The sequence below is a fragment of the Macroventuria anomochaeta genome, assembly GCF_010093625.1.
Source record: "Macroventuria anomochaeta strain CBS 525.71 unplaced genomic scaffold BU25scaffold_42, whole genome shotgun sequence".
Lineage (NCBI taxonomy): Eukaryota > Fungi > Ascomycota > Dothideomycetes > Pleosporales > Didymellaceae > Macroventuria > Macroventuria anomochaeta.
In genome coordinates, this window is record NW_022985403.1 from 110,637 (window position 1) to 134,485 (window position 23,849).

The following is a 23,849-nucleotide window of genomic DNA, read 5'->3' on the forward strand; positions in this document are numbered from 1 at the left end:
ATACACGTCGGACTGGGAGACCTTCAACATATAATAATTGTCAAAATGTACGAACTCCCCTGAACTTGGAACAGTGATGCAATCAGTACATCTGCACCATGGTATAGTCGTGCGGACAAGCTTGTGAGTGGCTATTACCAACGTTGATGCCCTGAATGACGTCTACCAAGCTGTCACAACCGTCAACCGGAAAGTCAACAGCCACTCGGAAGCCTTCGCTTCTTTATGATGTAGAGGACTTCAGTAGCGAGCCAGATTAAGGGGGGTTCATACATTTTGGCAAGCACCGATATTGGCCCTCGGATCGACATGTCGCCAGCTACACAACGAGAACGAACTATTTCCATACACTCCACTCAATAAGTTCGCTGCCGGCCACGTATTCACCGATGGGTTCACCCACTTCACCACGGCCCAAATCGCTGCTGTTGAACATGCAAGCTTGAGCCTGTGGACACCGATCAATGAACGGAAAGAGCGAGTCGCGTATCTGGATGATGTGGAGTATGGTTGGGCACACCCACGAAATGCCTACGGAGACATCGTTCCGTTGCAAAAGATGACTGGTTTCAAGCGTATGACGCTTGATATTCGAAGTGATGGGTATCCCAGCATCCTTTCATTGGCTATCTTGAGAGTAATGATCGGCATTTCACCAGATGTAGAGATTGTGGAGGGAACATATACTGTAAGCAAGGGGTGGTATTATCACTTGCAAAAGATACTGACCCCCCTGTTTTTCTGGTTACTACATACACTAGGCATACACCAGGTGGGGCTTTCGGGAGTACGAGATGACCGGGGGCACCGGAGGGGTATATATGTGGGTGCTAGACCCTGACCCATACCTTCACCACTCACAGCCTCTAATCTCGCTAAGCCGGTCATCATACATAGCATCATTGCTACCACCTCTACCATCTTGCTGTCACTACTACACATTGCCTGCTTTCTCCTATCACAACAATGGAATCCAAGCACACCATGCCTCCAACTATAGATCCAGCAAGCTATTGCAATCGCCTTAATACTGATGTCAGCCTTAAGGACAACAATGTTGTGTAGGGACTGATTGTACTCAGAAAAACCGGGGGGTAAGTATCTTTTGCAACTCACCGATACTGGTATTGGATCTCATGTATGAGTGTATTGTTGTGTGTATGTACAAGTGTGTGACATGAGCTCAAACAATCGGATGCATTACTCGAGCATTCATGTAATGTGGTCCTAGGCTTACATATAAAATAGCCCAATAGTGAGGACCAAGTCACTGTCCATTAGCGAGCGTGGTTCGAGTCGGCGAAGTACGATTGACGAGCGATTCAAAGCGGGATCGAAAAAGACCCTACATACAAAGGGGCCTGTAGATGACGCGGCGGGGATCTTCAGATACCGGTGAGTTGTAGAAGTTCTTGGGCCACCCCCCTTGTTTGGATAGCCAACACACAAAGATGTAATTGTTCTTTCAGGAGCTCTCATTGGCTGATAGGAGTGACATGGAAGCTGTCACGGTATCCTCTCCAGATCCCCTGACAATATCCGGATCCGCTCCGTACTGTCCCTGACCGTACGCACCAAATCCCCAGCGTCCTTACACGCCTCCGAAGCGGACGTACAACCTCCGGTCACCTCCGGAGCGGGCCTGCAACCTCCGAAGCGGGAGTACCAGAATTCTGCAAGCCCCGCTCTAGGACTTGCAACCCCGATACCTATCCAACTCAGTTCCGATTATTAACCGGTAACCGAACGAACCCACACGTAAGTATATAGACTATTGCTGGTAGAGTTCTGTTCGGTACACAACGTCTTGTACCTACTTAGATACCGTATGTAGTAATTGATTTAGACTCCTAGCGAGTCCTAAAGGGCCTACTCGTAGCATCTTCGTGACAGAAGCAAGAGTGAATGTATGCGGCTGGCGACGATTTAGGAGCCCTTCCGGGCCAACTTACAAGCTGATGATGGTGTAGGTGCTGTAGTAGTACTGAGGCATAGCAGGGATCCTAAAGCTAGTTGACCATATTTTTCGAGTGGGGATATCCCATGGGTGACCCAATAGTAGTGCTGGAGCATACCGTAACCACACAGTTGACAGCCAGGGGGAGCTAGGCAGGGTAACCATGCTTTTATATAGACGCTTCCAACCTAAATTTACCCCCCATCCTGCCTGTCACCATCCCCAGTCTGCTGCCAGGGTGAGTATGCTCATCAACCCCACTTCCTTGATACTGACTTCACTGTAGATGGCTTTTCAAGCTGGTAAAACGTAAGCGCACTTTCACCAAATGTGGAGAAGAGCTTGAGGAGGTGCTTGCCTGAGGTCATCGGCGCATAGTACAACGATAAAAGTCTTCCACAGCCATCAAAATCTCCAACAGAAGCAACTCACCCCTTACTAATGTCCCGCCAACGCCACCTGGTGTGGCTTGGGGCGGTGACCCCAGCCAATCGGCAGCGTATTTTCAAGCAGCAGCTGCTGCAGTTGAGGACGACGAGGTGGAAGAGGAGGGAATCAACCAACGGAGACAACAACCATGATGTAAACGTACAGGTTCCAGCAACCTCAGTGGGGAAAGGAGAGCCAGAGGATGGCAACTTTTGTCTCAACAGCAGAGAACCGTCTGGCTGTTCTTTTGATCATCAACCTCAGCCGACTCCTCCACAATCATCTCAGTCACAAGAGGAGACGTCTACTAGCAGCATTGAGGATGACGTAGTAGTGTAAAATATTCCAAGAGTGAAGTATGAGGCTTGTTACAAGGCATACTGTGGCTCGCAACCAATCAATGGCTTGCTTACCACTTGCACACAGACGTCCCAAGACTTCAAATCGGAGTATCTGTTCGAATGGGGCAACCGGCTGCCCAGTGAGCAGCTCCCATGACCAGTCACATACACATCTATCGGTGCTTTTGTGTACCTTTGAGGTCAACAGAAGCAGTTGTGGTTACCGGAGACTCCCAAATGAGATGATGAGGCATCATTCAGACACTGTCTCCACCTTCTTCAGTGCAAGAAGGAGCGAAACACAGCCAGAGCCTTGCAGCAGAAGGTAGATCTCAAGGTTTGGCTTAACATCAGCACCCCTCAGGCGTCACAACAACCAGGTGTGCAAGCCAATCAAGGTTCACAGCGTCAGCAAGTGAGTGCAACTACGCGTCAACTGGCAGCATTGTGTTGATCACGACAGACTGCGTGTTGTAGCTGATAACGTACTTGCTCCGCTGACCCAGAAGTGGAGATGTGCACTCTCTACTTGCCACAACCTTCATAGTATCTTTTGAGTGGATCTCCCCAACGGTGAGAGTCTGCCTAGGCGTGTCAAACATTGTTGCGGTATCAGTCGGTCCGTACGAGATCCGAATACCCTTGCTTAGACTGTTCTGGACTAGCACGTTCCAGGGCCAGTATATAGTCGTCTTCTCCAAGCTAGATAGCAATTCAGCGCAGTGTTCTATCGACCCGATATTCCTACGTTATCGTTTACAGTGACTATCAGTGTACTAGAGCGACCCACGCTGCCAAAAAACATCACTACGCAGTGCCAAATGTACCTCTTGGGAAGTGACTTGCAGGCATCCAAGAAGGTGAATCAACAATTGAGCAGCCATCTGATCAAATTACAGCATTACTCTATCAGTTTGGAGTGCTCTGTCAACTCTAGCATCACCCAAGGCATCCAGCATCAGCAGTTGATAGACATACAACAACGCCAAGATAACAAGTTGAGTCAATTGTCAACAACAATCAAGTCTCTGGCGGAGTTGTACACTGCAAAGTCAACTGCTGAACTCACAAAGATGTACCAGGAAGAGAACAAGAAGACATCTCTCACTTGAATGAAGCTGTGGAAAGTACGGAGTATAAGAGCAGCAAACGCACAGTAGTAGAGACAAGGGCCGGGGAGGACAGACTTTCAGGGGGAAGCTGTTGCAACGGGTTCGTGGGGTAACAACCACTGGGGCGCAGTCCCAAGACCAAACGGAAATGGTTGGGTAATTGCAAGACTCAGATAAGATCGTGAACTCGAATGTAAAGAGGCACAATCTCCTTAGAACTCTCAAGAGTCGAGTTCGATTGTAACATTTGTTTGAAATTGGCGGAAGAGGCCGTGTGGGTCGCAGTATAATTTGAGTTCGCACAATTGTGGTGATCATCGTTCATCGGTGTAAGCATTGTAAGGCACCTTCATCATCTCCAATAGTGCTTTCGAGATTCTTGCGTCGTATTCGTCATTCGTTCTTGCCTGATAATCCATTGCACCGGCCATTGCTCTTGCTTGCATGCACAGCTATTGCCGTGCCACTTCGATGGAACAGACATTTTACGATATTGGCCCCAAATATGCTCGAGGTTTTGTTGCACTGCAGCATCACAACACGGCATATGCGAACGTGCCAATAAACCACAAGCATGGGCGCCGTCTGCTATCTGCCTCTCGGGCTGTGCACCTTGATGTTGGTTGCCTTGACGCGATCGTCTTTTAGGCAGGCGCACAAGGTCACCTCGGTTGGCAACGGTTGGGTCGGTGTTGTGGTGCAGGACAAGAGTCTGTCGTCGATAGCGATCCGCCCCCGCAAAACAGATCTTGGCAACAGCGGCGCTCTTTCCACGGCAGCCGAACCAGATTTCGACAATCACGATCTCGTCTTGATTTCATCTCCGCAACCCCTTCTCCAGCGAGATCACCAACTGCATCATCTCCAGTCGTCCAGTTCTGCGCACCTGGTACCTTGGTTCGGCGCGCATGACGAGCTATCAATGAAGTCTTGGTTCTGCAGCGACTGCTTGCTCCGCGCCTATTCCTAGGATCCGTTGTCTTGGCCCGCACCCTCACGGCTAGTATTAAGGTCCTCCGAAGAGCACCATCCTGTAAAACGATGCTGGCCAAGACGCCCAGTGATAGCGTCAAATGGCGTAAGTCATCATCACAAGGGTGTTGCTGTGGTGAGTGCACAGCATCCGGAAGCTAGAAATTCCACCTGCCTGAAGGGTACCGTTTGGTGATGATCTTACCTTCTCCGACTGGTGTAGTACGCCAAGCACGCGTGTGTGCCCAGCACCGATGGTCGACTTCCAATACGCAGTAGTTGAACTGCTGGACAAAGATGCAGTGCGAAGAAGTTGGACCCAAGCAGCGAGGCGATGCTGTATAAATACTGACATGCGGCGTCGTGAGACAATCTGCTCATTCTTGCTCAATCTAACTTCACTGCATCTGCCGCCAAGATGAAGTTCTCTCTGGCTTCCCTCGTATTGCCCGTTGCGGTTAACGCTGCGGCGTACTCTGCCCAAGAGTATGCATCGGGTGCTGTACACAACCACTTGATGAAGCTCAAGACTGTAAATACCATCTCTAGGTCCACCAATCAACACATGCTAACGCTGTGCAGGACCAATGGGCACATGACGAGGAGTTACGCGTTGCTGCCAACGACACCAAGCTCTGGCCATCGTGGAAGAACTACGCAGCTGTCAAGTTCGGCAAGAAGGAGAAGGTTGAGTGCAAGAAGGGGCTTGCCATTGTCGAGCAGGGCAATGCCAACCAGACTTTCCGTTGCAACAACATCGACCTCTACGACTTCGCCAACCACGCCGACATTGGTGGCCCCGAGGGTCGTGGATCTTCTTCCTGGGGATGGACTGCCAAGAACGGACGTGAGTTCGGTATTATTGGACAGTTCAGCGGTGCTGCCTTCATTGAGGTCACCAAGAAAGGCAAGATCGAGTACCTTGGACGCCTGCCTGCTCAAGACCCCATCGGTTCCCGATGGCGCGAGATCCGAGTTCTGAATGATTACGTTATCATCGGTTCTGAAGCCGTTGGCCACAACGTTCAAGTCTTCGACCTCAACAAGCTGTTGACTCTTGACCCCAAGAACCCCAAGGTGTTTGACACCCAGAAGGACCTCACTGGTCTTTTCAGCGACACTCTCCCCATCGGTCGCACCCACAACATCGTCATTGACTGGGACAACGAATACGCCATTGCCGTCGGCGCTCAGCCCCGCAACCAGACCTGCGCGGCCGGTCTGCAGTACATTGACCTCAAGGACCCCACCAAGCCCTCCACTCCCGGCTGTGCCAGCCAGGACGGCTATGTCCACGACGCCCAGTGCGTAACCTACAACGGCCCCGACCGCCGCTATCGTGGCCGTAATATCTGCATTGGTTACAACGAGGACACAGTTACCATTTACGACTCCACCTCCAAGGACGGCAAGCCCGCATCCGAAGTCCTCTCCAAGCTCTCCTACCCCGGTGCCTCCTACGTGCACCAGGGCTGGTGGACCGAGCGCAACTGGCACCAGTACATCCTGTTCAACGACGAGCTCGATGAGCAGAACAAGGCCGGCCCTGCCGCGTCTGGCCGCCCCGTTACCCACATTGCCGATCTGACAGACCTCAAGGACCCCAAGTACACCGGTAACTTCTTTGCGACAGACAAGAAGGGTATTGACCACAATCTGTACATTGTCGACGGCCTTGCTTACCAGTCTAACTACGGCAACGGTCTTTGGGTTCACGATGTCCGCTCGATCAAGAAGGATCCCACAGGCAAGGGCGTCACTGTTGAGGCTTTCTTTGACATCTACCCTGAGGATGATGCGGGTGAGGGTACCGTTGCTTTTGTTGGTACTTGGTCGCACTTCCTGTTCCCGTCTGGTTACATTCTTGTCAACACCATTGAGCGCGGTGTGTTCATTGTTAAGATCGACAAGGGTCGTGGGGGTGGCAAGGGACCTGGTTTTGGCGGAAAGAGCAAGGGCGGCAAGAGGAGCGCTTACTAGACAGTTCGAAGCAAAAGTCGAACAGCTGAATAGCTATGAATAACGTCAAATGCGAATGTTATTTTGAACACAAACATATCAAACCCCAAGTGAAGACGTGGCCGTGAAACAAAACTCATTTTGAATACTGAACCCAAATGCAACTCGCTGTAGTCTCCACACGTCCGACACGTCAAGTCTGAAATCCACTGTGCTGAACCTTCGTTCCTTCCCACATCAACGCCAATGGCACGCCCATGATAGCCCGTCCACGCACATAGGCCACTATGATCCTCTCATCCCTGTAATCTATCCACGAGTTCATTTACTACAAGGCAGACCGCCTCACTTGCTCAGCAATTGGTCCCGCCATATGTGAATGTCAACAAACGAAGTTAGCAGAAACAAAATCCCTCAATCATATGTACCAACGCGAAAGGACTTGATTCATTCATACATATGCGTCTCCATAACAACTCGAAAGCGGGAGCTGATGTTCAAGGTCTTGAGGTTGTGAATAGGGTTCGAAGACAGCGTATCTGGACAAGACGTCCTCGTAAGCGATCAAGTCTAGCCAGAAGCGTTGGAACAGAATATGTTCGTGACCATTCTTTGAAGAGCAGGACACTCCTCGATGCTCAATTTATAGGTAGATTTCCGGCATATGGTTGATTATGTTGCGAGGGTCATATTGAATGTGGAGTGAAACCAGAAGCAGTCTCAGACGTGTGTACTCTGTATCATTTCTGAACACTACCTGATGCCCGCTGAAAATCGCATGAGAACGGAAGAGCGGTCTGATACAAGGTGGTAATGTCGTGATGTGAGTGAGGAGGAAGAGCATGAACAGACGATGCTGAAGTTCAGAGAGTCGTGAACTAGGCACTCGGGAGCATGGGAAGTCGCAACCAGGAGGAACCAACCCACCATGAGCAGTGTACACGTCGATTTGACTAAGCTAAAGATGGAAAAACCGCAACGCCAAAACATGAGGTATCATGAACATGTATCCATCCTAACCCGAAAACCCAGAGGAAATCACCGATGTACTAATAACAAAAAAAAACAGTTTGTCTTCCATGAAGAAATGTATCCAATCTTTGGGATCAAGATAAAATTGCTTACAACAGGCCTTCCCCCTCAGCACTGCGCCCGCCGTTCCTCGACTCAGCGGTGCCGTAGTTGTTGTTCTTTGACCGGCCGGTGATGTCCTGCCATGTAGCACCAAACCTACGTCCAGTGCTGGCAAGCAGACCCTCCTCTTCGTCCTCTTCCAGGTCGCGGTCGATCTGCTCCTGATCCAGCTTCGGCACCTTGAAAAGCGTTGTGAGGAACACAACAAGGTAGACGCCCAAGAAGGCGAACTGGGCCCAGAACAAGACGACGCCAAAGAAGGGGAAGTTGATGGTGACGCGGTTGATGAAGGTGCTGAGCACGGAGGGTGTGCAGACGCTGTGAGCGACGGGGTTATCTGCGAGCTCGGAGCATGCCTTGATAGCCTCTTTGTGCTCGGAGCAGTCGGGCTGGTCGCCAACGTGGTTCACGGGCAGGTCGCAGTAGGTCTGAGGGCCAAAGGTGGCGTACTGGGGTGCAACGACCATTGCGACGGAGTAGTTGATGGCCAGCACGATGAGGGTGAGCAGGACGGTGGCCATGAGGAGAGCTTGTGGGGAGGTGTGGCCCTTGCGGATCTTGAAGATGGTGAGCCAGAGGAAGCGGATACCCGCTGTAGCGATACCGACGACAGAGGCGGAGAAGAGGAAAAGGGTGAGGATCAGGAACAGGACGTAGTCGATGGGAAAGACCTTAGAGGACTTGACGAGAATCCAGTTCAGGGGCTGGAAGATGTTGATCTGGGCCAGGATGTAGCCGCAGTGGGCGCCGCAGATGGAGTTCTTGGCCTTGTCGATGCCGGTGATGAGCATGCTGGCGAAGATGACAAGAGCGAATACCATAAGGATCAGTCCGCCAAGCAGCTTGAGAGGACGGAAGATAGCCTCGATCTTGATCCAGGTCTTGACGATCCAGTGTCTGTCCTCGCCGCTGGACTCAGCAGCAAGACGCTCGCGGCGGATGAGGGTGCGCTCCTCGCGGTTGAGAGCCTCCAGTTCACGTCTGTCCCTGGCATCGAGACCATTCTGGCGACCCTCAGCACGGCCTTCGAGCTGCCTCTGGCGCTCACGGTTGACCTCGAGCTGCGACGCGGTGTTCGCAGCGAGAGTCGGTGCGGAGATGGACGGCGCAGACTTGATCATAGCAACAGGGAGAAGTGCCATGCCAGCACCAGTGTAGAGAACGAACAGGATGGTTCCAATGGTCATGAGGAGTCCGAGAGCGAATGAGAGTGCACGCTCGCCATCTGACAGTGTTAGTACCACGATATGCGGTGAGGATGGTGCAGCTTACGGTTCTCGGCCAACAGGTGCTTGAAGAAGTCGAGGTCCAGACCCTTGTCGCCCTTTGCCTGCTTCGCGAAGGGGACGAAGAAGCCAACGAGGAAGATGATGACCACGAAGAGCAAGAACGCAATTGTGTACTTCAGCGCGCCCAGGATCCTCTGTCCCGCAGTCTGCTCGCCGTGCTCAGCAGCATCCTCGTCGTACTCCTCGTTGTAGAAGTAGGTGAAGGGAACAACAAGCAGGCAGAGGACAGCGTCGAGCGAGTAGAGCAGGTAGTAGACGATCTGCAGGGTGTGGGTAATGTCGTGGACCTTCTCGGGCGTCGCCCAATCCTTCTTGCGGCCTAAGCTGGACCGACTGGTGGACGAGACGAGGGCGACATCGACGGGAATGAGGAGGACAGTGGCAAGCAGTGCGAGAGTGGTGAAGATGCACACGATGGTAACCGAGACGGCGCGGTCACGGGGCGTCTGGTAGACGAAGACGAAGACGGAGGCTATGGCTAGTAGGATGCCAATCGCAACGGCGTAGGCGACCCAGATGAGGCTGGTTTGGATGAGCGCCATGGTGCTGGAATGCGGCCAATTGCAGTCCAATGGAATGTGAGGTGATGCACGCCCTCTTCACTTCAGATGCGCGACTGAAGGATGTGATGTGTGAGGGGTGCGTTTGTGCTGCGGCCTTGTTCTCTGTGGGAGAAGCAGGATGACGTTCTTAGCCCTGCAGCCGCGGGATCGACGACGGCGCACATCAGAGCTCCAAACAACGGCGCTAGTGAAACAATGCTTGGCTGCAGCTCCTTGACACGACACGACAACAGCGCGACTCGATATACTCACTGTCAACACGTCTGTGTGTAGTATGAAGAGTGCAGCAGCTACTCACACCTCCAATGCAATGCTACACTGAGCTCGCGCCGCCGACGGCCGTCAGCCATGCCGTCAGCCTGCCCTTTGTGTCCTCGCGCGCGACCAACCTCGTTGTCGCGAAGAACTCGCTGCTGCAGGTCTTCGAGCTGCGCTCCACCGTCACCGAGGTGAGAAGCGGCGGGGACGGCGCCGAGAGCGCCGCCGCGAACCTCGACACGGAGGCGGCCGATGTGCAGGTGCAGCGCACCGAAAACACGTCGAAGCTGGTGCTGCTGGGCGAGTTCCCCCTCGCCGGCACCGTCATCTCGCTCGCGCGCATCAAGGTGCTCAACACAAAGTCGAAGGCGGAGGCGCTGCTGGTGGCATTCAGGGACGCGAAGCTGAGCTTGGTGGAGTGGGACCCGGAGAACTACAACCTCCATACAATATCAATACACTACTATGAGAACCTCGACTTGCCTGGCCTTGCCCCGTGGAGTGCTGAGTTGAAAGATACGCACAACTTCCTCACTGCCGACCCCAGCAACAGATGCGCCGCCCTCAAATTCGGCACCCACAACCTCGCCATCCTGCCCTTCCGCCAGCGCGACCTGGCCGAGGACGACTACGACTCGGACGACGAGCCCAAGAACAAGGACACGTCGAACGGCGACGGAGAGCATGCAACGCCCTACTCGAGCTCCTTCGTGCTGCCCCTGACGAACCTCGACCCCACCCTCGCCCACCCTGTCCATCTCGCCTTTCTGCACGAGTACCGCGAGCCCACGTTCGGTGTGATTGCCGCCTCGCAGGCCACCGCCCCGTCACTGCTCGCCTACCGCAAGGACATCCTCACCTACACCGTCTTCACCCTCGACCTCGAACACAAGGCGTCCACCACACTGCTGTCTGTCACGGGGCTGCCCTACGATGTCAATCGTGTAGTACCCCTGCCACATCCAATTGGCGGTGCTTTGCTGGTCGGAGCGAACGAAGTCATACATGTCGACCAGTCTGGCAAGACGAATGGTGTGGCTGTAAACGAGTTTGCCAAGGTCTGTTCATCGTTCCCACTGAGCGATCAGTCTGAACTGGCGCTTCGTCTCGAGGGCTGCACGGTCGAGCTGTTGTCCCAGGAGACTGGTGACGTACTCATCGTGCTGAACAATGGACGATTGCTCATCTTGACTTTTACGCTTGACGGACGCACAGTGTCTGGCATGACTGTGCAGCCTGTTGACGCAGAGCATGGCGGTCACATCCTCAAAACGAGCGCTTCCTGCACAACCAGCTTGGGACGTGGACGTCTGTTCGTCGGTAGCGAGGATGGTGAGTCCGCATTACTGGGCTGGATAGGCGCCGCAAATCAGTTGAGACGAAAGCAGTCAGACGCAGGTCTCGAACAGGAGGACGATATGTCTGACATCGAGGACGAAGTTGACGATCTGGACGATGACCTCTACGACACTGCGCCAACTGTGAAGAAGATTACGTCTGCTGCTGCAGAGCCCTCAGCACCTGGATCGTACACGTTCAGGATACACGACATTCTACCAAGCATAGCGCCCATCAACGAAGTCGTTCTGCATCCTGGTAAGGACACCGACTCGCTCAACAAGGGCGAGATCGTCGCCTCAACTGGTCGGGGTGCTGCTGGCGCCATCACTACTCTGAACCGAGAATTGCACCCTGTCAAGCTGGCGCAGACAGAGCTAGAGTCAGCAAAGGGCTTGTGGGCTGTGCATGCTAAGAAGGCGGTGCCCCAGGGTGTCTCCGCTGCATTCGGCGAAGATACTGAAGCCAATATGTCTTCTGATGTCGACTACGACCAGTACTTGGTGGTCTGCCGAGCTGGTGAGGATGGCGACGAGGTCACCACAGTGTACGAAGTGAACGGCAACGAGCTCACAGCTACCGACAAGGGCGACTTCGAGCGCGAGGAGGGGTCAACGTTGAGTGTTAGCGTGCTTGCACGTGGAACCAAGGTGGTACAGGTCATGCGCACCGAAGTTCGAACTTATGACTCTGGTAAGTCATCACCCCGGAACCAGTGAATAAGCATTGACAAGATATCAGAGCTCAATATGGACCAGATCCTTCCCATGGAAGACGAAGAGAGTGGTGATGAACTTCGCATCATCAACGCGAGCTTCGCTGACCCATATTTGCTAATCTTGCGTGAGGACTCCAGCGTCAAGATCTTCAAGGCGAGCGGTGATGGCGAACTGGAAGACGTTGAGGCTAGCGGACTGTCTTCGACTAAGTGGCTGTCAGCATCACTCTTCAGATCATCCACATTTACCGAGGTCTTTGCCTTCCTGTTGACACCAGAAGGCGGGCTGCATGTGTTCGCCATGTCGGCGCTGGAGAAACCGAGCTACGTCGCAGAGGGCCTGGGATTCCTACCACCAGTATTGACGGTGGACTATGTGCCTCGACGCAGTGCAGGCAAGGCTACCATCACCGAGCTCCTCGCCGCTGACCTCGGTGACTCGACTACAAGATCACCACATCTTATCGTAAGTTTCACCGGCGAGGGTTGATGAAAGCTTACTAAACTCGGTAGATCCGAACCTCCAACGATGATCTTGTCATCTACAAAGCTTTCCACTCACCCGCACGATCTTCGACCGAATTGTGGACAAAGAACCTCAGGTGGGTCAAGCTGTCTCAACAACACGTTCCCCGATTCTCTGAAGAGGTAGACGAAGCCTCAGAGGAAGTCAAGATCGAGAGCACCCTCCTCGCACTAGACAACATCTGCGGCTACAGCACTGTCTTCCAGCGCGGAGCGTCACCAGCATTTATCTTCAGAGAATCTTCAAGTGCGCCTCGTGTCGTCAGCATGAGCGGCAGAGCCGTCAAGGGTCTGACGCGCTTCCACACGTCGTCGTGCCAGCGTGGTTTCGCATACCTGGACGCCACTGACACACTCCGCATCTCTCAACTACCCACACAAACACATTTTGGACATCTTGGCTGGGCTACACGGCAACTGCCGTTCGGCTCTGAGGTTCACACCTTCACTTACCATCCGAAGGGGCTCTACATCGTGGGCACAGGGCAATACGAAGAATTCGCTCTTAACCCAGACGATACATACCATGAAGCGCTGCCCAAAGAAGACACTGCCTTCAAACCACATGTTGAGCGTGGCGTGTTGAAGGTGATTGATGAGAAGACATGGACAGAGATCGACAGCCACCTCCTCGATCCACAAGAAGTTGTGCTGTGCATCAAGACCCTCAACCTTGAAGTATCAGAAACCACCCACCAACGCAAAGACCTCATCGCAGTCGGAACGTCAATCGTCCACGGCGAAGACCTCGCAACGAAGGGAAACATACGAATATTCGAGGTGATCAACGTCGTTCCTGATCCTGAGCGCCCAGAAACAAACAAGCGTCTGAAGCTCATCGTGAAAGACGAGGTCAAGGGTGCAGTGTCTGCCGTCTCGGAGCTCGGCACACAAGGTTTCCTCATCATGGCACAAGGTCAGAAATGTATGGTCAGAGGCCTGAAAGAGGACGGTACATTGCTGCCGGTCGCTTTCATGGACATGCAATGCTACGTCACCACGCTGAAGAACCTGCCAAATACGGGTATGCTGCTGATGGGCGACGCGTTCAAGGGCGTCTGGTTCACAGGCTACACTGTAGGTTGGCCCTGAGAAGGTTGAGAGTGACAGTGCTGACATTTGAATAGGAAGAGCCATATAAGATGATGCTCTTCGGCCGCAGCAGACACCATCTCGAGTGCATCGCGACTGACTTCCTGCCTTTTGACGAGCAGCTCCACATCATTGTCGCAGACGCAGATATGAATCTGCAGGTCCTGCAGTATGATCCTGAGAGTACGTTCCCATACCTTGCTCCTATTAGCACACAACATACTAATCGCAATAACAGACCCCAAATCTGCAGGTGGAGCACGCCTCCTTCACAAATCCACCTTTCACACAGCACACTTCCCCACAACCCTCACGCTCCTTCAATCCTCTCTCAAAATGCCAGCGACCTCCGAGTTCGGCACAGCCAACGACTACGACGACGACGTGGACATGGACACCCCCTCAACCTCGCAGCCAATCCATCAAATCCTGCACACGACACAGTCAGGAACACTTGCACTCATCACACCACTATCAGAATCAAGCTACCGCCGTCTCTCGGGCCTCAGTGCTTTCTTGGCTAATGCACTGGAGTCGGCGTGTGGTCTGAATCCCAAGGCTTTCCGTATCAGTGATGCTGAAGAGGGTGGATGGGATGCCGGTGGTGTGGGGCGCGGTATGGTAGATGGAAATCTGCTGATGAGATGGGGTGAGCTGGGAGAGTGGAAGAGGAGAGAAGGGTTAAGCAAGATTGGAGCTCAAGAGTGGGTGTTCTGGGGTGAGCGGGAGGTGCTTGGGGGATGGGGCGTGTTTGGCGGGAGAGGGAAATGATAATTAGGTAGATGGTGTCTGCAAGCTCAAGCGTTGTGCGAACGATTTGGTCGAAGGTGAGAAGGTGCACTTGCCATGTATCGTGAGCGTCCTTTCCTTCACCTGCGCGCTAAGCCGCATTAGTGTCATGCGGTACAATTGACGCCGCCCGTCTTCCTCTTTCTCTTCCTCTTCCCTACCTTACAATGCACACCGCTCGACGCTCACGGGAAGGAAACATGGTTAGCTCAAAGTTTGAGGATAATAATTCATCGTCTGCATCTCGTCAAATTTATCAAGAAAACACAGGCATGATTCTTGTCTTTTTCAACTTCTACGGCACGCTTCTAGATGTCATGAGGTTCGTCAGACGCAGCGGAGACAAGGCACACTGAATCGGTGTTGTGACGATTAACGGCTACCACGATATCGGCGATTACCCCCACAACCAGCGTTTCTGGGCGGTGAAAATAGGCTGTATCGGGTTCCAGCGAGATTGCGTGGACTGAATGGACTCAAGATGATCACTGTGCATTGGCCGGGCTTGCAGTTACCCTGAGGCAGATAAGAAGATCATAGTGACTGAATTGAAGCGCGTCTTCGAGCAAGGTAGGCAGGGGCAGCCTAGGGAGATCAGGGTCCCCAGCTGATACCCTACCTGGGAGACAGTCAACCATCCGCAAGGCCTGATGTGTTTTTCAGAGGGTGAGATTCTGTTGCGGTATCAGCTGGTCCGTACGAGACCCGATTACCATTGCTTAGACTGTTCTGGACTAGCACGTTCCAGGGCCAGTATATATCGTCTTCTCCTAGCTAGATAGCAACTCAACGCAGTATTCTATCGATCCGATAGTCCTACGTTATCGTTAACCGTAGCTATCAGTGTACTACAGCGGCCCACGCCGCCACAAATTCAGATGAAGACACATGGATGAACCTGGATGTAGGATAGAATGAGTCACAGACTTCGAGTCTTGAGAGCATTGGAACGATTGAAGCCCTGGAGATGCCAAATCCGAATTCGCACTTCATCGATTTGTGTTGTTGATTTGAGCTGGAAGTGAACACAAAACTCTGTGATCTGACCTACGCGTACTAGCCAACCTTTCCGAAATCCGCTCCTCTTTTCCTCACCACCCGTTCTCACTCTCTACATCAACACTACTCCTCTACAAATTCTGACTAAATAGCGGCGTCGTGCTGCATATTGTAAGCATGGAACAGGGTCTCACATAGGTACCGAAGTGTTCCTTTCTGTGCCGTCACTAACGAGACAGCACACATCACAGTCAACAAAAGCCGCCTCTATTACGTCTTCCGGCGGAGCTGCACAACAAGATCTACGAGCTTGCAGCTGGTGGCATCGACATATTGATCAATTGCAGGATTGGAGCGATACGTCGGCCAAGAGGTTCTTCTTCTTTCGACCCTTGGATCCTCCACAAGCAAATGCTTGCGCTTTAGCAAACTTGCAGACAAATCCGCCACGAGACTATCGGCATGCACCTCACGCTAAACACCATTTGCGGTCCTCCCCACGCCCTGGCTCGATTCATCAGGCGCTCCAGCAACCGCTCCGAGTTCATCAGCAGTGTGAGCATCTCCGACATCATGATGACATTGAAGTTATGAGATCGAATGGGAAGTGGGAAGTGACGTGAGCATCCTGCGTTGTGCGCGATCTTTTGCGCACACTTGGGGGCTTGTAGGAGTTGAGACTAATTGCCGCCCCCTTGATCTCGAATACATGGATAGCCCCGAGGATGGTACTGCAATCAAGGAGGAGATTCAAGCGCACATTAAGCACTATTGCTGGCAGAAGGAGCTCGTTGAGATCGTGTTTTAGTCTCCGGCCAAAGAAAGCTTCAACATCATATTGCTGTCCTATCACTCTAGATCGGAAGTTTCCAGAAGGGAGAGGAAAGGAATACTTGAGTCGAGCATCGTGTAATGTTCAAAAAAGAATGTGCCTGTAACTACCAGATGAACGATAACGGTGCAGCTAATTCATCATCATCAAGGGTTATTGTAGCACATATTGAGCAACAAAGAGTGAATAATGACTTTGTGCTGTGAGGAAGGTAGGTAAAAGTGCCCTTCCCAGAATGCCTTGTCTGATGTGACATCGTTCTTTCTTAATCTCTCCACGCGCGACGCTCTCTGCTTTCTTCCACTGCCAACGCATGCCCACTGTTCTGGCGACCCCCAGTCTCTCGAAGCGTGTCAACATGGATCGTGACTTTATGTAAGATCTCACTTCTTTCTGACCTGTTGATGCTGATCACCATACATAACACTCTCCGCGACTTAAAAAGAAAGAGAAAAAAGAGCTTCTCTTCTGCACCTACCTGCCGAGCTCCGCAACAGGATGCACGCCCTAGCTATTGGCGATGATGAAGTCTCGCTACAAGCTGCCTCCAACCTCCAACGGCGGCCTTGCCTTCATTGAGCAAACACGAACATCCTTGAAAGTCAGGATGGTCAAGTTATTAGTTGCTGCCCTCTTGTAGCGCCTTTCAACTCCACCTGTCGACAGCTACGCGACGAAACTAGGAATATGCACTTCAGACTCAGGACTTTCTTTCTCTACCGGTAACAAGGGATGGTGAGAAGAAGAGCCGGAGGAGGGTGACGAAACGGACAGTTTCATATGCTGGTGTAGTTGCGAAACCGAGAAGCGCGCATCAGAGTTGAGGAAGGAACTTCAATTGATGAAGGGGAAGGCACAATGCGACCTAGACACTTCCTTCCCTTTTGTATCTGCATGCACACGTGCAAAGGCAATGATGAAGGGGTGAGGATTGTATGCAGAGACTTGAATGCAATTCAGACTGCGTATGAACAAGCAGAGACCAAGGTGGCATGTACAAAGGAGACGGGTATTCGAAGCGATGCTAATGCGCCGCAGACCATGCTATCCAAGCAATAACGCTCGAATGCAAGATGATAACCAGAAGAAGTATCCAAAACCCCCAAACCCAAACCCCAAGATCGTAAAAAACCCAAACCCAAGCGCTAGTCATGATACGTCGCTTTTAGTCAAAACCCAACCCCCAAAATGCCGCCAAAGCGAAACGATGCGTATAATGTAAAGGTGAAGTGTAAAGTATCCAACCGCCAAAACAACCAAAACAGCCAGTCCGAGTCTTACTCGCTCTCCAACAGCTGCCGTATCTTTTCGTAGAAACTGGCGGGGTATTGCCTAATCTCATCATCCGTAGGCGTAGCTTTATTCGGATCCCTGAATCGGTCCGCGACCCTCTGGATGATTTGGCCCAACAGCTCCTGCGGAATCCTCAAATCGTCTCCGCTATCAGGATAAAGGAAAACGTCGCGCTCGTCCAGCAGCTGCGCAACGGTGGGCCTGCGCTTCGGGTCGCGGTTCAAACATCGCTTAAGTGTCGCTTTGAGGCCGGGAGGAACTCGGACATCGCCCACCCCGAGGTCGGGGAACTGGATTTCGTACTGCCTGTTGACGATGGCGAGGACACGCGCCATTTGGTTGGCGATGTGTGCGAATGGAGGGCGGCCGTAGACCATTTGGTACAGAATGCATCCCAGGGACCAGACGTCGGATGGCTTGCCTAACGCCATATCCTTCGATCCGTTGCCGTTCGACAACTGTCCCTGCGCGCCTCCCGCGCTGTCCTCCAGACTCTCGGGGGACATGTAGTTGGGCGTGCCGATGTGGGAGTCACGGTGCACGTTGACAGTGTGGTCGGTCTCGATGGCGTTTGCGATGCCGAAGTCGATCAGCTTGAGGCGGCCAGAGACGAGGAGGAAGTTTGCAGGTTTGAGATCAGAGTGGACGATGTCGTGCGCGTGGACGGCGCCGACGCATTCGAGCATTTCCTTCCAGTAGAAGCGTGTAAAGGAGAAGTCGAGTTGGCCGGGAACGGAGGAGTCGGTGGGATCGAGTTTCATCCGGATGATGCGGGCGAGATCAGATTCGCCGATTTCCATGAGCTGTTGTGGAAGTTAGCTGGCAATATGTTCAAGTAGGGCAGAAAAGACCTACCACACTGAGGATCTGTCGCTGCTCATCAACCTCCCAATCGTAGAGGCGGACTACTCGTTCGACATTCTTGAGCTTCTGGAGGAGATCAATCTCGCCCTTGTAACCTCGTACTGCTGCCTCGTCGGCATCCTCAAGCTTCACTCTCTTCAAAGCAAGGAGTTTGAAGTTCTCTGCCATGACACGGTACACGGCTGAGCTACCTCCTCGTCCTATTCGATCCATCTGGGAGTAGTGTTTCCCGTTCACAGATAATGTGCTCCTCTTCTTGCGTTCCCTCTGCTTCGTTGCGGTTGCAGCACCGGCAGCTGCAGTGGCAGTCTCCAGGACCGACATCTTTGGCGGCGGTGGTGGCGCTGGTCTCCGGGGTGTGTTGGCGTCTCTAGATTGCAACGGCATTGGCTTTTCTTGCTGTTGTTGCTGTTGTTGCTGTTGTTGCTGTTGTTGCTGTTGTTGCTGTTGTTGTGGCACGGGCGATTGATGTCTCTGAAGTGGTGATTGATGGTGCTGCGCAGGCCGTATATCCCGCTCATCTCGGACCTTCATAACAGAATCGCTCATCTTGAGAACGGAGTCGGGCAGATTCGGGTGCTCCACTTTTGCTTTGACAACAGAGGCAGGAAGGTTTTCTTGGTCCTGTGACGGTGGGTGGTCTTCTTCGCCTTGGGGAGTCCTTCGTAGTCTGCGCATTGGCGCGCCGCGCAGCGGCACTCTTTTGATGCGCAGACTCGGCGCAGGTGTGACGGAGTCGTGTTGTGCCCTCTGAGGGGTGTTGGAGGCTGACCCGTTGCGCGAGATCTTCAACTTTGGTTTTCTCTTCTCTGGGGACATGACATCGTTTTGCGCAAGCAGTGCCGTTGTAAGGGCGCTAAGCTTCATAGGTTGCGGGATCTCGTCGTCTGAGCTGTCGCCAATGTCGATGTTCTGCATCATGGGCGCATTGGCCGAGAAGCCTTGGGACTCGCCCAGTACCGACATGGGCGAGTCTCTGCGCACCCGGGTCGAAGACTGCACGCGCATGCGACCGTAGGAGCCCATCGGCGTGGGGGACGCGGTAGCCATTGCGGAGCGGTGAGTCGGGCGCGTCGCTATATAGTGGGCGGAGAGGCTGTCTGGCTAGCGAATGTTTGCTGTAGTGTTAGTTGCGCATGCATAAGGCCCAGAGGGAAGGCGGCTGTTCGCTGTAGGGATGCTGGCGGTGGGTTGAGTTGTGAGGTTGTGAGCGTGCGCGACGGATGTGGAGTTCGTGTGTCGTCGTTGCCCGGGCAATGACCGCGTAAACACGCATAGTCTAGACTTCTGCGCAATTATGTCATGCTTCTTTAATGTTCAGTTAGAATTGACTTGGTTGGGTTTCAAGTTGCATTTTCTCTTTCGTCTAGTCGTTTGTGGGACGATTACAGCATCCTACCGACCAACGTGATATACAACAGTCAAAACAACCACCAACAATGGTCTATGCGAATACGCCGCCATGTCCTGGTAACCCGGCTTCAGCGCCTGCTACGCAATCCGAATCATAGCTTTGATGATACAGTCGACGACTCCTCGAGCACGATGGCAATCACTGCCGCAATGTCATCCGGCTTGCCGCCATGCCAGTTCTCGCCAGGATAGTACTTCTGCACTTCTTTGGCAAAGGGCCCGTCGCGGCGGGTATTGAGCCCTGTGTCCTTCGCTTCCTTTGCGATCGCAGTGGCTACTATGGCCTGCAAAGACTTGCTATCAGCTCTGCGACCTGTACCAGCTTGCACCAACTTCGCCAGATCGTGTCCGACTTCAATCGCGCCGTCCTTCTCCACCCACGCACCGGCAGCCACCATCTGCTTGCTGACTATGCCGAGCACATCTTGCGGGCTGAGGTTGTCCCATACACCGTCTGTCGCAAAGACGAGGACGTCCCCATGGCGAACCTTGTGGTGCGTGACACTCGATTCTTTGGGCAGATCGGAGAGCGTTGATGGGCCGCCGAACACAGCCATCTGCACGAGCATGCGGTGGGGTGTCTTGGAGAGCTGGTAGGGGGTATTGAAGGCGTGGGTTTGGGGTTGCGTGAAGTGTCGTACTGCATTCAGTCCCACATGCATGAAACCAGAATCGCCCAGATTGGCGACCTCGACGTTGCCATCGGGCTCGGCGATCGCCAAACATGCCGTACTGCCGCCGCCCTCAATGCTGTCGTCCTCGCTCACCTCGTCACATGCCACTTGCAGCAGCTCCTTGGGATGCAGTGATGTTGTGTTGAAGCCGTGTGGAAATGAGCGCGCAGCGCAGGTCATGTATTCGCACAGGCCGTGGGAGAAGTCTGCCGGGTCCAATCCCGACTCTACCCACCCTCCCACACCGTCGGCCACACCAAATGCCGTGGTCTTCGTGTCCCCCACCTGGCTGAAGAAGAGGGCATCCTGTCCACTTCGTAATCGCTTTCGCTTATCGATGCCCTCTTTGCAATCCCTCCAGTCCTCGTGGCGCTTCGTGGGGTCGTGCAGTGGGTTTGTGAACAAGTTCTGCTGTGCATTGAAGCGGTCCTGCTTGGCGGAGTAGGATGCTGCGACGTGGTAGGAGAACTGGGGCGCGCTGCTCGAGTGGTGGGAGGTGGAGCTGAAAGACCGCAGACCTGCTGGGTTCGGTGTGGTGTCCCTATGCAGCGGACATGTGGGTAGCGCATAGAGGGACTGCGCCCGTTGTGTGTGGAGGTTTGCTGTGCGTGTCGAGTGGACAGGCGCAACTAACGTGGTTGCTGAGAGGGCAAAGAGAAAGAGCCCAGATGCTGCGCGACGTGAGGGGAGTCGAGCAACGTTCGCGGCACTGGTGATGGCATACGACATGGCCGCGGCCCAAGCCTTGCAATCAGGCGTCAGTAGGTGTCGAGGAGGGTGTAGGTAGGGTGTTGGTACAGGAAATGCGCATAGTGGCGGCGCAATGTCCATGCGACCAAGGGCGACGGTATGAACAAACTTCTGGGCTAGGGAACGCGCCGGTCCAGCTGGTCGCGCTGCTGCACTTACTATCATCAAGTTCATAACACACCACGCTCGAGCAAGCATACAGTAACAGCACTCTCCACTGGCGGAGCGGTGCTTCCAGCAAACAAGAGTCTTTACACGAGATCTGTCCACTCCGCTGGTCCTGTCGCGACTACTGCAGCGCGTTACAGGTGCAGCATCGGGCAGATGACATAGCCGGCGCTAGCAGCCCTACCGCCTGGGGAACTTCTTTTCGCGCGCAGCTCACATGCAACAACCCACTTGCGCCCCCGCAGCACCAGAGGGGCACCGTCAGCCAGGATGAGCATGCACCCGGCGCGGCAGGCCTATGTCGAGGAGGAGAATGGCGCCGACCACGCCATGGAGGGCATTGACTATGCCAGCGTTCGTACGTTTTCGCAGTCGTTGCGCCCATGTTGCGGGTTCATCGGGGCTAACATGCGCAGCACTGGATCGCAACCATGCCATGCCCGGTGGAGGAGGCAACGAGATGGCCTCGGACCTGCTCGCCGAGTTCGAGCGGAAGAAGCGCGCGGCCAAGCTGATCGTACCGACCGCCGACCGCGACGTCAGACTACGGCTCCGCTCGCTGAAGGAGCCCATCACCCTTTTTGGCGAAGGACCAGCTGACCGGCGCGACCGCTTGCGCGCATTGCTGGCGGACGCAGCTGAGGCAGGGGGTGAAGATGCCGAGGACGTTGTCATGGAAGACGCAGAGGCGCCTGGAGACGAACAGGAGGAGTTCTACACCCAAGGCGCGCAGTCACTGTTGGATGCGCGACGAGACATGGCAAAATACTCCCTCCCACGAGCCAAGCAGCGCATCGCATACCAGCGCCACGAAGCCACAATACCCCTCAAGGCACACGTCGAGCACCGCAACAAGATCAAGGATAGGCTGAAGGGCTTCGAACTATACGGATCGCAGACCGCCGACCGGCCAGTCAGTATCGTGCGCGTTTCACCAAACGGACAGTATGTTGCATACGGCACGTGGGGTGGCAAGGTCGCGCTGTTGGAAATTCCAAGCCTGGAGCACAAGAAGGCATACCGAGGAGGACACACAGAGCGAACCACTGGCATAGATTGGGTGCCTGGCGCAACTCTCTCAGGCAGCACTGTGTCGTCTGGCAGCGTCAACCTTGCATCTGGTGGAGCAGGAGGGAAGGTGCAGCTCTGGTCACTGGACGACGACAAGCCATTGCGGACACTGGAGGGCCACACCGAACGCGTCTGTCGCCTGGCCTTCCACCCCTCTGGACGCTACCTCGCCTCAGCTTCCGACGACACCACATGGCGCCTATGGAATGTGGAAACTGGACAGGAGCTCTTGACACAAGAAGGCCACTCGAAGGAGGTGTACACAGTCAGCTTCAATCAGGACGGCTCGTTGGTCGCCAGTGCCGGGCTGGACAGTATCGGCCGAGTGTGGGACGTTCGCACAGGTCGCGTGATTTACATGCTGGAAAGTCACATCAAGCCCATCTACGGCTTAGATTGGAGTGTAGACGGCCATCGTCTCCTCTCGGGCTCAGGAGATGGTTTCATGAAGTGCTGGGACGTACGAGCCATGCGAGAAACAAACTCAATCGCCGCGAATACAGGGGGTGTCACCGACTTGCGATGGTATCAAGGGACCGACGGACCAGCAAGTGGTCTACCGCTGCAGCACAATGCAGAGGGCGAGCTTATCCCCAAAAAGGCATCAACATTCGTTGTATCTTCTGGGTTTGACAAGAATATTCAAATCTTCTCGGCAGACGATTGGGCGCACTGCAAGACACTGCAGGGTCACTCAGGACCAGTCTTCAGTACGGACGTGACGAGCGATGCAGCGTGGATCGTCAGTGGAGGAAAGGATCGAACCGTCAAGCTATGGTCGAGGGATGACAACGAGGGGATATGAGACATGGAGAGGACAGAAAAGCGCCATCGAAAACCGCATCCAGCGATAGACAGCCAGGAGTGCTATACTGCACCGCGCGATCGCAAGTAGAAGTTCATACATCCAGCAAGGGAGACTACTCCGCAACCAGATCCATTGACCTGCAGGTCTCAAACATTCAACAATGTCATGATTGCGATTCCGGTTTGTTCACCGCACTTTCGCGACTGTCGATTTGGGACGACTAGATAATCGGTAACAGCTCCAAAGAAGGGAGGTACGCGCAATCGAGCATCGGACGAATTTGCGAATCTGAAACTTCTACACCGCAACAAACAAAAGCAGAGGTTGAAGCGTCGCATCGCGTCCTCTTCGCGCGACGAGCAATGGGAAAGCGCAGCGCTTCCGCTCAGTGGGTATGTTGATCCACTTCGCGATATCAAATCGCGTTGTATCGCGACTTCCTCCGCGAGTCACGCACAAGTCAAGACTTGAACCTCGAACTCGGACCTCGTAGGGCTGTGA

The 23,849-nt window shown here is 53.7% G+C and overlaps 8 protein-coding genes across 8 annotated transcripts; 4 read left to right on the forward strand and 4 right to left on the reverse strand.

The window, feature by feature from the left end:
* Positions 1-4,413: 4,413 nt before the first annotated feature.
* Positions 4,414-4,809, forward strand: BU25DRAFT_425444 (uncharacterized protein; the record flags this gene model as incomplete). Its single annotated transcript, XM_033708350.1, has 1 exon — positions 4,414-4,809. The coding sequence occupies one exon, from the start codon at positions 4,414-4,416 to the stop codon at positions 4,807-4,809; it is 396 nt and encodes a 131-aa protein (XP_033556924.1).
* Positions 4,810-4,858: 49 nt separating this feature from the next.
* BU25DRAFT_204936 (uncharacterized protein) lies at positions 4,859-5,351 on the reverse strand. The gene has a single exon (XM_033701137.1). It carries the CDS (start codon positions 5,164-5,166, stop codon positions 4,909-4,911), a length of 258 nt encoding a protein of 85 aa, XP_033556925.1. The 5' UTR covers positions 5,167-5,351; the 3' UTR covers positions 4,859-4,908.
* Positions 5,020-6,860, forward strand: BU25DRAFT_204944 (uncharacterized protein). The gene is made up of 2 exons (XM_033701138.1): positions 5,020-5,343; positions 5,394-6,860. Exons 1-2 carry the CDS (start codon positions 5,230-5,232, stop codon positions 6,789-6,791), a joined length of 1,512 nt encoding a protein of 503 aa, XP_033556926.1. The 5' UTR covers positions 5,020-5,229; the 3' UTR covers positions 6,792-6,860.
* A 638-nt stretch (positions 6,861-7,498) lies between these two features.
* BU25DRAFT_377126 (putative lysosomal cobalamin transporter) lies at positions 7,499-9,865 on the reverse strand. Its single transcript, XM_033704129.1, has 2 exons — positions 9,177-9,865; positions 7,499-9,129 (listed from the first exon to the last, which is right to left on the reverse strand). The coding sequence occupies exons 1-2, from the start codon at positions 9,733-9,735 to the stop codon at positions 7,892-7,894; spliced, it is 1,797 nt and encodes a 598-aa protein (XP_033556927.1). The 5' UTR covers positions 9,736-9,865; the 3' UTR covers positions 7,499-7,891.
* A 111-nt stretch (positions 9,866-9,976) lies between these two features.
* BU25DRAFT_494820 (protein CFT1) lies at positions 9,977-14,668 on the forward strand. The gene is made up of 5 exons (XM_033711805.1): positions 9,977-12,045; positions 12,094-12,536; positions 12,584-13,672; positions 13,723-13,870; positions 13,926-14,668. The coding sequence occupies exons 1-5, from the start codon at positions 10,062-10,064 to the stop codon at positions 14,456-14,458; spliced, it is 4,197 nt and encodes a 1,398-aa protein (XP_033556928.1). The 5' UTR covers positions 9,977-10,061; the 3' UTR covers positions 14,459-14,668.
* A 2,615-nt stretch (positions 14,669-17,283) lies between these two features.
* Positions 17,284-19,794, reverse strand: BU25DRAFT_442980 (kinase-like protein). Its single transcript, XM_033709334.1, has 2 exons — positions 18,456-19,794; positions 17,284-18,403 (listed from the first exon to the last, which is right to left on the reverse strand). Exons 1-2 carry the CDS (start codon positions 19,512-19,514, stop codon positions 17,585-17,587), a joined length of 1,878 nt encoding a protein of 625 aa, XP_033556929.1. The 5' UTR covers positions 19,515-19,794; the 3' UTR covers positions 17,284-17,584.
* Positions 19,795-19,871: 77 nt separating this feature from the next.
* On the reverse strand, positions 19,872-21,403 carry BU25DRAFT_414985 (protein serine/threonine phosphatase 2C). The gene has a single exon (XM_033707427.1). It carries the CDS (start codon positions 21,278-21,280, stop codon positions 19,970-19,972), a length of 1,311 nt encoding a protein of 436 aa, XP_033556930.1. The 5' UTR covers positions 21,281-21,403; the 3' UTR covers positions 19,872-19,969.
* A 304-nt stretch (positions 21,404-21,707) lies between these two features.
* On the forward strand, positions 21,708-23,638 carry BU25DRAFT_377137 (WD40 repeat-like protein). Its single transcript, XM_033704130.1, has 2 exons — positions 21,708-21,827; positions 21,886-23,638. Exons 1-2 carry the CDS (start codon positions 21,740-21,742, stop codon positions 23,343-23,345), a joined length of 1,548 nt encoding a protein of 515 aa, XP_033556931.1. The 5' UTR covers positions 21,708-21,739; the 3' UTR covers positions 23,346-23,638.
* Positions 23,639-23,849: the final 211 nt, after the last annotated feature.

What these genes read in the sequence shown, in the direction of transcription:
- BU25DRAFT_204936 (XM_033701137.1), bottom strand. Translation starts at nt 5,166, where the DNA reads ATGTCAGTATTTATACAGCATCGCCTCGCTGCTTGGGTCCAACTTCTT.
- BU25DRAFT_204944 (XM_033701138.1), top strand. Translation starts at nt 5,230, where the DNA reads ATGAAGTTCTCTCTGGCTTCCCTCGTATTGCCCGTTGCGGTTAACGCT. An exon ending in ACTTGATGAAGCTCAAGACT is followed by an intron (nt 5,344 to 5,393) that starts GTAAATACCATC and finishes AACGCTGTGCAG; the next exon opens with GACCAATGGGCACATGACGA.
- BU25DRAFT_377126 (XM_033704129.1), bottom strand. Translation starts at nt 9,735, where the DNA reads ATGGCGCTCATCCAAACCAGCCTCATCTGGGTCGCCTACGCCGTTGCG. An exon ending in GCACCTGTTGGCCGAGAACC is followed by an intron (nt 9,130 to 9,176) that starts GTAAGCTGCACC and finishes TAACACTGTCAG; the next exon opens with ATGGCGAGCGTGCACTCTCA.
- BU25DRAFT_494820 (XM_033711805.1), top strand. Translation starts at nt 10,062, where the DNA reads ATGCAATGCTACACTGAGCTCGCGCCGCCGACGGCCGTCAGCCATGCC. An exon ending in CAAGATCACCACATCTTATC is followed by an intron (nt 12,537 to 12,583) that starts GTAAGTTTCACC and finishes TAAACTCGGTAG; the next exon opens with ATCCGAACCTCCAACGATGA. An exon ending in CCTGCAGTATGATCCTGAGA is followed by an intron (nt 13,871 to 13,925) that starts GTACGTTCCCAT and finishes TCGCAATAACAG; the next exon opens with ACCCCAAATCTGCAGGTGGA.
- BU25DRAFT_442980 (XM_033709334.1), bottom strand. Translation starts at nt 19,514, where the DNA reads ATGGCTACCGCGTCCCCCACGCCGATGGGCTCCTACGGTCGCATGCGC. An exon ending in AGCGACAGATCCTCAGTGTG is followed by an intron (nt 18,404 to 18,455) that starts GTAGGTCTTTTC and finishes CTTCCACAACAG; the next exon opens with CTCATGGAAATCGGCGAATC.
- BU25DRAFT_414985 (XM_033707427.1), bottom strand. Translation starts at nt 21,280, where the DNA reads ATGTCGTATGCCATCACCAGTGCCGCGAACGTTGCTCGACTCCCCTCA.
- BU25DRAFT_377137 (XM_033704130.1), top strand. Translation starts at nt 21,740, where the DNA reads ATGAGCATGCACCCGGCGCGGCAGGCCTATGTCGAGGAGGAGAATGGC. An exon ending in CATTGACTATGCCAGCGTTC is followed by an intron (nt 21,828 to 21,885) that starts GTACGTTTTCGC and finishes TAACATGCGCAG; the next exon opens with CACTGGATCGCAACCATGCC.